The sequence below is a fragment of the Myodes glareolus genome, chromosome 25 (genome assembly GCF_982192425.1).
Source record: "Myodes glareolus chromosome 25, mMyoGla1.1, whole genome shotgun sequence".
NCBI lineage: Eukaryota > Metazoa > Chordata > Mammalia > Rodentia > Cricetidae > Myodes > Myodes glareolus.
Genome location: NC_142050.1, coordinates 37175202 through 37188963, shown reverse-complemented (window position 1 = coordinate 37188963; position 13762 = coordinate 37175202). Strand labels below are relative to the sequence as shown.

The 13762-nt window shown below is 36.3% G+C and overlaps 1 protein-coding gene across 1 annotated transcript in view; it reads left to right on the top strand.

Annotated features, from left to right (window-relative positions):
• Kdm7a (lysine demethylase 7A) overlaps positions 1 to 13762 on the top strand; it is a 65119-nt gene that overhangs the window by 18808 nt on the left and 32549 nt on the right. Inside the window, exons 2-4 of the mRNA XM_085683685.2 lie at positions 3237 to 3322; positions 9843 to 9960; positions 12207 to 12367. Of these exons, the coding sequence (XP_085539811.1) occupies positions 3237 to 3322; positions 9843 to 9960; positions 12207 to 12367 (365 nt within the window). The remainder of the gene's footprint in view (positions 1 to 3236; positions 3323 to 9842; positions 9961 to 12206; positions 12368 to 13762) is intronic.

Below are 13762 nucleotides of genomic sequence, written 5' to 3'. Positions count from 1 at the left end.
GTGGCGGGAAAAAGGCAAAAGACTACTTTAACATTTCACAAAGGACAGCCAGAACAGTTACTTGCTTCAATACTTGAGACATCAAGCCGTTATTTCCTGAGTAAAGCATTTGATGTTTTGGGCAGGATACGGTGAATACACCCTAGATCAAGTATCCTGTAGGCAGCCACTCCCTACGTCAAATTTCTTGTTTTAAAATGAAGGAGCAGGAATGAGCTTGAATTCTCTGACCTGAGGTCAGGGTGAAGTGGATCTACCTCTCTAGCCCTCTCAATGCCCAAACCACACCCTAGGTTAGGGGTTCTAGTTTGTAGCCTCACTTTGACCTTCAGTCAAGGAGGAACAGGCTTACAGCCTGGGCCCTCACAGCTTTGGCTCTCCTGGAATTTGTTCTGTTTTCCATAGTGGTCTTGAACTCTTGAGACCCACTTAGCTCTGCCTCTTGACTGCTGGGATTAAAGGTGTGTACCACCACGCCCAGCCACCTCTCTCTCTCTTTTTAATATCTTAATTTTTCTTTTTCTTAAAACAGTTTCACTACATAACCCAAGTTGTCTTTGAGCTGGTGATTCTCTTAATGCTAGGATAGCAGGTGTGTGCCATGACACCTGGTCTTTCTCTTTGTTTTTCTCTTTTTAAGCTTAATGGGTTAATTTTTAGAATTACAAAATACTATGTGTGTCTGAATGTGGGTTTATGCAGTGCCCATAGAGGCTGGAAAAGGACATTAAATTCTCTGGAGTTGGAGTTACAGGCACTTGTGACATAACATGGGTGCTGTGAGCTGAATTGGGGTCCTCTGTAAGAGCAATACACACTCTTATTAAGTGCTGAGCCATCTCTCTAACCTTCTAATTTGTGGAATTTATTTGTTCATTGTGTAGGACTGTAGTTCTTCATTGAATATTTATTTCTGTATGGATCTCTATTATGAGAATATACTATAATTTTTTATTGATACACTATTATAAATAGATTATCCATTTGCATATAGGTAAGGTACTCTGGTGTACATTGCATGTGTTTTGTTCTCTAAAATTGCTGTATTTAATTACATTTCTGCCAGTAATTTATTTAAGTACTTCCCATATTCTTCAACATTTAATATCTTTATACTTGGTATTTTTTAGCTGGTATAGTGGAATATTAATGGAAATTTTTTGTCATTTTAATTTATAGTTCTCATTATTTATTAATTTTTATAGTTTATATTTGTATTGGCCACGTGACTTTCTTCTTAGTAATTTATAGATGAGTTCATTATATTTTGGGTATAGTATAATTTCTTTTGAGTATTTACATTGAAATGTCCTTACTCTTGACTTATTTTGCCCTTTATCATAAGTTGTAGTTTAATGCATAGAAATTAACATGACTGTTTCTCCCCTTGTGGGTGCGTCTGTGCTTTAAGATAAGCTTGCTACCACAAAGTCATATTTTCGGTATTATGCTGTATACATTTTTGTGCATTTTCCTTTTGTTTGTACTTAGGTTTATCATTTCATTTAAATCCCCTTCCCTTTTATTGAGACAGGGTCTTACTACAGAGACCAGGCTGACCTCAAACTCACAGACATTCACCTGCCTTTGTCTCTCAAGTCCAGAGATTAAAGGTGTGTACTGCTGTGCCTGGCAATTACTAATAAATTTTTACATTGCATCAACAACTGTAAGATTTTTTTTTCTTTTTCTCATATGACTAAATGAAATGTATCTCGGTAGAACCTTTCATTGAAAAGTCTGTCCTGTTGTTTACTCTTCAGTGACCCTCCTATGTTATACATAAGTGTCCCTATGTAAAATATGACTCTGCATTTTGTTAGCACTGACATGTGTTCTGTGTGGACTTTAAATTAAATAAATTTTCAAATGTAGTAGAACTTTGTTTTTTTTTCTTCTAAGAATATCTGACTATCTTGCATATTCTTGGCTTTTTTCATTTTGACATCAGTTTTAGAATCATCTTGTGAGATTCCATATTGATTGGGATTAAATTGAATTTTATTAGTCATTTTCAGAAGAATTTTTTAAAGATTTATTTATGAACTGGGCGGTGGTGGTGCACGCTTTTAATCTAGGCACTCAGGAGGCAGAGGCAGGCAGGTCTCTGTGAGTTTGAGGCCAGCCTGGTCTACAAGAACTGGTTCCAGGACAGGTTCCAAAGCTACAGAGAAACCCTGTCTCAAAAAAAAAAATAAAACAAAACAAAAAAAGATTTATTTATCTTTAGAAAAAAATTTATTTCTGTTGGGACTCAAACTCGGGTGTTCTGGAAGAGCATCCAGTGGTCTTAATTGCTGAGCCCTCTCTCCAGCCTTGTTTCCTTTTTACTTCAATGCAGTAATATTTGCCAGGCTTGGGTTACTTTCTGTGCTATTAGAAGCCTTTTCCAGAAAGTCCTTGCTTGTGCCTAGTTCTAGGGCTTCACATATTTTCCCCTCCAACAGTTTCAAATTTTGAAGTCTTTACTTAAGATCTTTGTCCATTTTGAAGTGATTCTTAAGCTGGAAGAGAGAGGCACCAAGTTTCCATTCTGTTTGCCTAGCACCACTTGTTTTTCTGGGGATATCGCTCTGTTTCTGTTACCGTGGCTAGGTAGTGTAAGTCGATAGCAGGCATCTCGATATTTCCAGCATTTTTTTTATATTATTTTTATATTTTCACATGATTTTTAGGATTGCCTTTTCTAGTTCTGTGAAGAATGAAACTAAATTTTTGATGGTACTTGTGTTCTAAGGGTTTGTTTTGTTATTCTTGGTAACATCTTGAGTTGTATATGCTTTGCTCAGCAATGCCAGTTTTCCTTTTTCAAACACATTCATTTAAGGATATACATTTCTGTTTGCAAATTCTACAACCCACAAATTACACTATGTAGTACATAAAAGATGACAATAATGTCCAGAATCTCATTATGACTTACCTTTGACTCATCTTATTGACAATAATTTCAGAACAGATGACATTTTCATAGTGCTTGAAGGTTTCATGCTTATAATTGTGTTATTTTTGGTGTTCCCACTGCTGCTAGAAGTGAATAACTTCATGTTCGTTTGGATATATTCTCACCCACAATTATTAGCAAATGTATGGAGGGAGAGGATAATAAAATTTATTCTTGTGTGTGTTTTAAATTTGCTCTTTGAGTTATTGTACATTTCTCACCTCAAGTCCAAACATTTCTTTATAATTAAGTAAAGTGTTTCATTCATGTTTTGTTTTTGTCTTTATCCTAGCTGTGTTGGTGTAGAAGAACATCATGCTGTTGACATTGACTTATATCACTGCCCCAACTGTGCGGTTCTGCATGGTTCTTCCTTGAGTAAGTACTAGATGCTTAAATAAAAATTAAATGCTTGAAACTTAGCATGTATATAATAGTATTTTTATGATACTCTAGTAAATATCACAATGCTTACCAAGAACTGTAGGAAAGATTTCACTGAAAATACTTACAATACAATTTTTGTCGAAAATAGTAATTAACAATTTGAGGCAGTCTGATTAGATAGCCCACACTGGCCCCAAATTCCTTTCTTTTAGTTGGTTTTGTTTTGTTTCTCGAGACAGGGTTTCTCTGTGTATACTGTGTAGCTGTCTTGGAACTCACTCTGTAGACCAGGCTGGCCTCAAACTCACAGATCCCCTTCCTCTGCCTCCTGAGTGCTGGGATTCCAGGTGTAATAAGCCTTTGTTTGAATTATTAAATATGTCACAGGAATAAGGAAGAAAAAGTATGTTTTTAATTGTTCATGGAGAGCCCTCAAATTTTAAGTACATCTTTCAAAAATAAAAACCTTGCAATTTACAAACCATGGCAAAGAACAACTTGCCTGATTCTGTCAACCTATTGCGACTGATAAAATCATGTTGTATTGAAGCAGTATGCAGAGTTAAGATTAGACTCCCTTGGGCAGATGCACACTGTGTATTTAGGAAAAAATCAGGATATTGATAGGTAAAATATTGCATGCATTTATGAATTTGGTCGTCAAAGGGTATCTGCTTAAAACTTCTTTTTTCCCCACCCCTGATATCCATGGAAAGATAGAGATTGAGGATAAGGTCAGAACAAGTCTCTGATGGCAGTCCTTTTCAGAGGGGACAAGGTGAAGACTGGAATCCTTTTCTTCCACTAGTCTGGAGTAGACCAGCATTAGAAACAAAACAATATTCATCTTTTACAGATATTTGGTCTTTTACAGATACTTCCAAAAACTAAATTAAGATGTCATATTTAAATGGCTTTGGAATATAGCTATTTATTTACAGAATTTTGACTGCAAATTATAATTTTTGTGTTCATAAAATTAAAGGAAAACCATAGACTTTATTTTAAAACTAGAAAGAGTTCTGGAGAGGTAGCTCAGCCGTTAAAGACAAAAGCTCCAGCACCCAAATCATCAAAGCCTGTCCTTCCAGCTTCCCTTTCCAGCACTCAGGAGGTAGAGGCAGACAAGGGCTGCCTAGTTTACATAACAGGCCAGCTAGGGTTACATAGTGAGACCTGTCTCAAAAACATACAAAAGAAAATAAGAAGGAACCTTTTGGGGACTGGGGAGATGGCCTAGTGGTTAAGAGCCCTGGATGCTCTTCCAAAGGCCCAGGGTTCAATTCCCAGAGCTCACAGCTCCAGTTCCGGGGGATCTGACACCCTCACATACAGTAAATAAATTCACTTAAAAAGAAGGAACCTTTGACTGAGGGTGATTTGATAAACTGTGGGTGGTATGTAGGTAATATATAGCCTCTCTGTTTTGAATATGGAGTTTTGCCCCCTTGTACTCTTCTAAATAAAAACTTTGTTATATGAAAATAACATGCAAAAAAGACTTAGTAACAATTAGACTGATCATTTATTAGAAATAATAATTCTTATAATTTATAAGAGATTTAGGAATTTAAGCTGTAGTATTACATAAGAATAGTTTATGTCAAATATAGATTACTTGTTTTCATAGTGTATTATACAGTATAAAACTTAAAATTAAGACACCTGGTAAAATTGTTACATGAATCTTGCTTGGTCTATGTTGTATATAAGTTAAGTAAGTTTTGACCAAGAATAAGGAAGCAGTAAATAGTACAGTGTTATTATTTCAGTTGAAACAACTAAATTTTATATCAGTTTTGGTGTAAAATATTTATTCCCCAAATGAAATGATTTAAATTTTATTTGTATGAAATACTGAGTTACTAAGAGGAAGTACTACTTGAAGGGGGGAGGATACATTCTATTTTTTCCATATGATGTCATCTTTTAAAAATCTTAACACACTTGCTAAACTGATTACACAGACTGTAATGGATTGTAACCTACACTTTGAATAATGATGCTTCAGAGAGAAACTTGCCTACTACTTGACCCTTCAAGTCCCTCTTTTCTTTAAAGACCTTCATGCCAGGGATTGGCTGTCTTATGGGCAAGCATCCAACTCTGACTACTCAGAGGGGAGATGCCCAAGATGCAGTAATCTGTTTTGTCTTGAATTAAGGCTCACCTTCCCTCATACTTCAACATCTGCTTCAATTGAGTAATCCCTTTTGATTTCATTCCCTTTGCTATTAAGTGTTTCTTGATAACCCAGGGTTTCCTGTTCCTGTCAGAATATCCCAGATGTCTTTAATGTAGATATAATCGAGATATTACAATTCCCACTTAATAAGGTTTATTAGACTGTACTCTGTGGTTGGGAATTAAGAACCTATTTTAAAAAGCAGAAAGCTGCTCAGCATTTGAATATATGTTCTCTGTGTTCCTCAGGCACATGCAACCAAAGCAGACATTTTCTCCTCTGTGACCACTACTTAAACTATCCCTTCACTGGTTTCCTCTTAAGAAAAATTAAAAAGGGGGGGCTGGGCTGGAGAGATGGCTCAGCTATTAAGAGCACTGTCTGCTCTTCCAGAGGTCCTAAGTTCAATTCTCAGGAACCACATAGTGGTTTACAACCATCTGTAATGAGATCTGGTGTCCTCTTCTTACCTGCAGGTGTATATTCAGGCAGAACATTGTATACATAATAAATAAATAAATCTTAAAAAAAAAGAAAAAAATTCAGTCAGCTGTTGTAGTGGATGATTTTATGTTTCAAACTCGTTGGCCAAGTAGGACAGTTGTATGTTTCTCTTAATCTATAAGTCAGCACATTAGAAGAAGTTATAGTATTTTGGAAGGTTATTATATACCAGATTCTATAGTGAGTAAATACTTGACCTATATTATCCTCTTCAATATGTGCAACAATGTTATATGAGATATAAGAGAAAGTATCTAATTAAATATTATGTAGTTATTCATCAGAGCTGTAGTTTGGACCCATAGCTATCACATCATAGAGTATACTGATTAATGTGCTCTGCAAAAATTAAAATAAATAAATGGAATATCTGACTGGGTCTGGTGGCACATGTCTTTAATCCCAGCACTTGGATTAAAGTGCCAACAGGTTGATATCCATGAGTTCAAGACTAGCCTGGTCTCTGTAGTAAGTTCCAGGAAAGCCAGTACAATGTAGAGAGACCCTGCCTGGGGGTGGAGAGGGGGAGGGAAGCAACATCATAGTTCACTTAGCAAATGGACTGCTTTTTTTCTTGTTGTTTTGCTTTTTAAATGATAATGCCTGTTAACACAGAGCCTTGAGCTAGGCTACCTGTATGATAGAAACGTGAATTACTCCCACTTTTCTTGAGGCAGTATGTATTTGCAGTGTATATAGCACATATCTTTAAAATAGTGCTTTTGTATAAGTTTTTCTGTGCAGTGATAAAATTCCGTGACCAAGGCAGCTTACAAAAGAAGTTTAATCAGGTTTATGGTTCCAAGGGTTAGCATTTACTGTGGCGGAGTGAAGTCATGACAGCAGGTGGCTGGAAAGGCAGCTGAACTCAGTCTATATTCCTAAGCAGGAAGCAGAGATAGTACACTGGGAATGGTGGGAGGCTTGAAACCAGTAACATTCCTTCTCCAACAAGACCACACCTCCTAATCCAGCCCACACAGCCAACTGGGGACCAAGCATTCAAATATATGATCCTCTGGAGGCCATTCTCAGTCAAGTCAGCACACTGTCTTCTAGCATTTCTGGAAATGTGTCTTGAGTTAATCACAGAAACAGGTTTATGTTCATGGTTGTTAATTATAGTGTCGTATGGAGAAAGACTGAGAATAAATGAAGCGCTTGTCTTAGTTACTTTCCTACAAATCCAATGAAACAGCATGTCTAAGGCAGCTTAGTAAGAAAGTATTTAGTTTGCCTTACAGTTAAAGGGTTAGAGTCCATGATGGTGGAGAGCTCACACTGGGATGGACAACCATGAGGCAGAGAGAACCTATGCACTGGGAACTACAGTCCTGTGGAATTTCAAAGCTTGTCTCCCAGTGGCACAGCTCTTTCAACAAGACCACACTTTTAAATTCTTCCCAAACAGTCTAAATAGGAACCAAGTATTCAAATATATTAGCCTCTGGGAACCATTCTCATTCAAACCACCACTGTGCTTAAGAATCAAAATAATTATAACATGACACATCTACACCTTAAAATTGTTGTCTGCTTTTAAATTGCTTTTGATTATTTAATAAGGAGAAAATGCCCATAAAACAAGAAAATAATATAAAAACATATGATACCAGATGGAAATACGTTATATCTGTGTATAATAGAGGAAAACCTACACTAGGATGTCCTTGAACTATAGGAATGGTTTTAAAAATTTGTTTTTATTTTTATGTGTGTTTGTGTTTCTGTATATGTGTGTGCACGTGTGTGGGTGCCTTAGGGGGCCAGAAGAGGTCATCAGAGATCACCTGATTAGATGGTGGGAACTGGATTCTAGTGTTCTGCAGGAGCAACAAGTGTTCTTATTGGCTGAGCCATCTCTCTAGCGACTATGAATGGTTTCAAATGAGAAAAAAAATAACACACAAGGGATACATTAGTGAAATTTCTTAGGAAGATTGAACTGTAATTCACAAGTTTTCTTAAGAGACCTAGTGTTATGATCTTCGCAAGGGAAATATTTAAAATAACTTGAAATTGGGCTAAGAGCATACATGAAGTCCAGCGTTTGATTCCCAGCACTACATAACACTGGGTATGGTTATGTGCTTGCTGTGCCTGTAATCCCAGCACTCCAGGAAGCGGTGTCTGGATTATCAGAATTTAAGGCCATGTAGCCTGGGTTACATGAGAACTTGCCTCAAAAATAAAATATCTTGAAATCACATAGTTGTTTTTTCTATAACATTTTGTTTTGAAAATGTCCATGGATGGTGGTGGTGCACACCTTTAATCCCAGCACTGAGGAGGCAGAGGCAGGTGAATCTCTGTGAGTTTGAGGCCAGCCTGGTTTACAAGAGCTAGCTCCAGGACGGGCTTAAAAGCTACAGAAAAACAACAACAACAACAACAACAAAAGAGGAAATGTCCAAACATACAGGAAAAGTTAAAGTAATTTTACAGGAAGTAACTATAAATTTTTGCATGCTATTATTATCTCCCACCACTTGCTTTACTCCTCATTTCTCTGTATACTTATGTCACTGTCAGTCAGCTTCACCATTCAAAAAAGGGTATTTCTAAGTAAGTTGCTGACATCAGTACCAGAGAGTTAGAATGTTGAGAATTTTAGATTTTAAAAAGGATTCTTTTGAAACTGAAACTTATAATCTAAACAGAAACAGTTTTAGATTTTATTTATTTATTTATTGTTTATTTTGTGTACATTGATGTTTTGCCTGCGTGTATGTCTGTCTGTATTATGGTGTTGTATCCTCTGCAACTGGAGTTACAGGCAGTTGTGACCTGCCATGTGGGTGCTGGGACTTGAACCTGCCTCCTCCAGAAGAGCGGCCAGTGCTCTTAACCTCTGAGCCATCTCTCCAAAGGATTCTTTTGAAACTGAAACTTATAATCTAAACAGAAACAGGAGGATTATGAGTTCCAGGTTAGGCTGTGCTACATGGTCAGAGTCTTCCTGGAACATACACACAAACACAGTGAAATCTTACATTGCTTTCACACATATGAGCTACATATACAACGACACGTAAGAAAGAGGTATCCGTTTTCTCCTTTGACCATCTTACCCTTTGTTAAGGGTGTGTTAGGTATACTTTCAAAATCATACTGATCCATCTCCTTCATTCTCACTTTGAGGAATCTGGATCCAGAGGTGTCAAATGACCTTCCCAAGGTTGCAGAGGAAGTTGATGGATGAACTAAGAATTAAATATTTCCATTGATTTTCATTGTTAGTACTAATCAAGATAATCTTCCCCACCCCCCAGCTTTAGAACCATAGGAATTTAGTATCTGAACTAACCTTGAAGTTTTTTGTTTTATCACAGCACTGGTCTTGCTTAATTTTGTCTTGGTGAACTGATCTCTGTTCTGTGTGTCAGTATAAATGTGCTTATTTGGAGACTGAATCTTAACATAAAAGAGAGTGGTGCTTTGGTGTTGGAATGCTTTATCCTGAGAGATAATTTGGATGATGTGGTTAATCATAGTATGACTGACTCAGTGTTTTAATAAACTGATTTTACATGATTGGAAATGTTTAAATGTGAGTAAAGACTTCATTTGATGCTTTTAATTCTTTAATTTTTAAATTATTTTGGATGAAGTGATCAGGCTTTTAAAAACCCACAGTTAATTATTTATAATTACAGCATTAGCTTTTGTAAAATTTTCTTTTGTGATCTAGGAATGCATTAAAAACACAAGCATTTCCTTATAGCTGTTACTTCTTATTAGGTAACTATAGCAATTAGATAGTCCATAGCATTACCAGTTACCAAAAAAATGTTTTCTTTTCCTGACTTTCTACAAATTCAGTGAAAAAGAGGAGGAACTGGCACAGGCATGACTACACAGAAGTGGACGACGGCTCCAAACCTGTGCAAGCAGGAACTAGGGCCTTTGTTAAAGAACTACGCGCTCGAGTCTTCCCAAGGTACGGAACCTTGTTGTGGCTCAACCAGGATTTTTAACAGCATTGGCTAATGAAGTGGGATTACCTGAAGTGGTCTTTTCAAATTTAGGTGGCACCATGCTATCGCTGTCAACTGGCTCTTCACTTTTCTGTAAAAGAAGTAAAACTATCAGTACTTAATGTTTTGTGTATGCATACTGGGTCACCATGTAATTCATCCCCAGAATTTGAAGCAGTTCTCATTTCTGACTCTTTCTGATAATGTAGCCGCTGTGTTCTCTTTTTCTTTCTTCTTACCTTTCCCCATTTTGCACCTCTTTTTCTCAAATCACTGTTTCTTAAATCACTGCCTGTTCCCTGGGTCCACCAGAAGCATGCAGGGCCGTTGCGTAGCCTTTGATGCATCAGAACTGTGCTTTTTGATTCTGAAAAATAATCAAGTATATTTGAGTTGTCTAGGCTAAGAGAAAATCAAAAGCATTATAAAACATTTAATCATGCTAATTCAGGTCATTTCCTACTCACTGCCTGACATCTATTTAAAGAGATAATGCTTAATAGGCTTTACACAAGATCATATCTCAGCTTGTTAAAGAGAGGAAGCACAATTTAAATTTAAATCACAGTATCACATTCAGCCTATTATGGAATTACTTTCAGATACTGAAGTGAAAGCCCTGAAATTTTCCCCATCTTTAGATTTCTCTGCTCTGTTCACCACCTTTTAGTCCTTAAACAGAAACAGGATGAAAAACCATCCACATTTGCCTCTCTCAGGTTGGCTGAGAATAGAAAGCACATGAAACAGTGTTTCTACGTGATGTTTGCTGAATTAAGATTCTTGATCTCATGCTGTCATTTACCAATTTCCAAGTTGTAAGAGAAAGTTTACTTGTTTTTCTTTTTCCTCAGCAGTGCTTGATTTATCTGGGACCTAGCCCTACATTTTTAGTCTGGGCTACTTACAGGTCTCAGAGGCAGTTTATGTTCTCCAAAAAAAAATCATCTATGCTAATTAATGTCTGTGGGTATACGTTTTTCAGGAAGAGGAGATAATGGCTTTCACTTCTTTCAAAGATTTGCGACCCTCAAATCATTAGTAATTTATACGCTTTTCTGCCACTGTAAACACAGATAAGAATACATTAGAGTGATCACAAATGTTGAGGTTGTTATTTATTTATTTATTTTTCAGAGACAGGGTTTCTTTGTGTAACAGTCTTGTCCTGGAACTCTGTAGGCCAGGCTGACCTCAAACTTACAGAGATCTGCTTGTCTCCCAAGTGCTAGGATTAAAGACAAGTGTCAGTATCGCCCAGCTAAAGGGGTGTTTTTAATTAATTCCATTAGCTTTTGACTATTTAAACTATAGTAAAATAATAAGTATTGAATTAAATATAGTTGATGTCATTTACATAGTATATAAAATAGATTGAGTAGGTTTTCATAATCCCCTCTGTAAGTCTTAATGTCTTTTTTTTCTTAAGATTTATTTATTTATTATGTATACAACATTCCTTCCATGTGTGCCCGCATGCCTGAAGAGGGCGCCAGATCTCATTACAGATGGCTGTGGTGCTGGGAATTGAACTCAGGACCTCTGGAAGAGCAGTCAGTGCTCTTAACCTCTGAGCCACAAGGCTTAGTGTCTTTTGAGCTTTTCTTTCTACATCAAAACATTGATGCTTATAAATGTGTTTATGTCTAATTCTTTAAAAATGTGATTGTGAACCCTGTCTTGAAAAGCTAAAAATAAAAAGAGAGGGTTTTTTGTTGTTGTTGTTGTTGTTGTTTTTTTTATTTTAGCTGGGTGGTGGTGGCATACACCTTTAATCCCAGCACTTGGGAGGCAGAGGCAGGCCTGGTCTACAAAGTAAGTTCCAGAGCAGCCAGGGATGTTATATAGAGAAAACCCTGTCTCAAAAAAGCAAAAAAGGAAAAAAACTGTGTGTTTGTTATAAATGGTATTATATAGTTTGCTTTTATAATCTATATTATAGGTACCTTTTCATGTGAATACATAATTTGCCTCACTCCATAACTATTGTACTGCATGCAGTATTTTACATTCTCATGTGATCTATTATTTTATTAATTAAATATGAATTTTACTTTGGGGGTTCTAAAGTTATTTAAAGAGGAGAATTAGGTTGAGAACCACTGATATAAATACTTCCACATTTTTTCTCCATGTTGACTCATTGCCACAGGACTTTTATAAACAGTTTATTATTAAAAATGACATTTTACTCTTACATATTTCTTAGTGCCGATGAAATCATTGTAAAGATGCATGGCAGTCAGCTGACACAAAGATACCTGGAGAAGCATGGATTTGATGTTCCTATTATGGTCCCTAAATTAGAGGACCTTGGACTCAGGCTCCCTTCACCTGATTTTTCAGTGATGGATGTGGAACGTTATGTAGGTACGAAATTGGTTCCTTTAAATACTTGTAAAAACATGGTAATACTATAAATGATAGTGTCCCAAAAGTATTGATATAGAATGGAATATATCAATTCTTTGTGCTGGATGCTTCATAAAGGTCAGGAAAAGTGAAATTCAGTAATACTTTTGTTGAATGCACAGACCTACAATGGTCAGAAAAGAATGAAACATCTGATCTATTCTTACTTTATCAGCTTATCCTACTACTCTCTTAGTTATTAAATTTGATATTTGTGTAGGTAAAGTCGTTACTGAAGGGCTGCCACAGGTTCTGAGAAGACATGAGAAGCTGGATGGGTTCTAGCATCTGCAGAATGAGGGTATCAGTCTGAGCCTAGTCTTCTGGATCCTGCTTCTTTTTTTTTTAAAAGATTTATTTATTTATTATGTATACAACATTCTGCATCCATATATGCCCTCACACCTGGGGAGAGCACCAGATCTCATTACAGATGGTTGTGAGCCACCATGTGGTTGCTGGGAATTGAACTCAGGACCTCTGGAAGAGCAGCCAGTGCTCTTAACCACTGAGCCATCTCTCCAGCCCTGGATCCTGCTTCTTGACCTCCTGTCTCTTAGAGGAGGAACTGTAAAGAGAGAAGGTTCAGTTCAAATAATGTATTTACGTTAATGACTTGGCCAGTATTGTCATTTAATGATATCTGGACTGGTGTGATTTTGAGGCCTAAGAAAGTAAGAATTAAGGCAAAAATTACCGATTGCCAGATTGTCATTTTCATTTATTCTCATTATAAAGTTTATAGATAAGCCTACCGATATGTACTTCCCATTTGCTAACAAAAGATAGGTGTTATTTGAGAATCAGATCCCAAATCTACCTTGTCTCAAAATTATGTGTCCATTACTATACTTTATTACTTTGGCATGTCATATTAAAGAACTTGTCTCTTTATTCATTTTTATTGTTAATTGTTTCATTCAGAAAAGTCTAGTTAAATGCCCTGACTTAAACACTCATCTAAATTTAAATATGATAAACTAGGGAATAATTTAGCTTAAACCTTATTGTCTTTAAAGTAAATAGTGTAACAGTTACAGAAAAAGTTGTTCAAACTGCTTTATCTACTAACTTTAGTACTGCAAACCTCTTCGGTTAAAATAACAGTAGTAGAACTATTATGTTTTATATAAAGATAAAGAAGTTGAGGCAATATTATTTAGCCTATATGACGTTACATTGGCATAAGAGTGGAACACTTAAATTTTCTATTTTAGATTGGTAGCTGTTGCCATATTTTGAATCCTAACTCATTCTGTTAATCCATTGTAAAAAGGGTGGTGCTGCAGAGGTCTGCAAGCTTTACCTTGTGGTTTTACAGAGAAAACCGCAAGGTAATTACAACCTAGAATG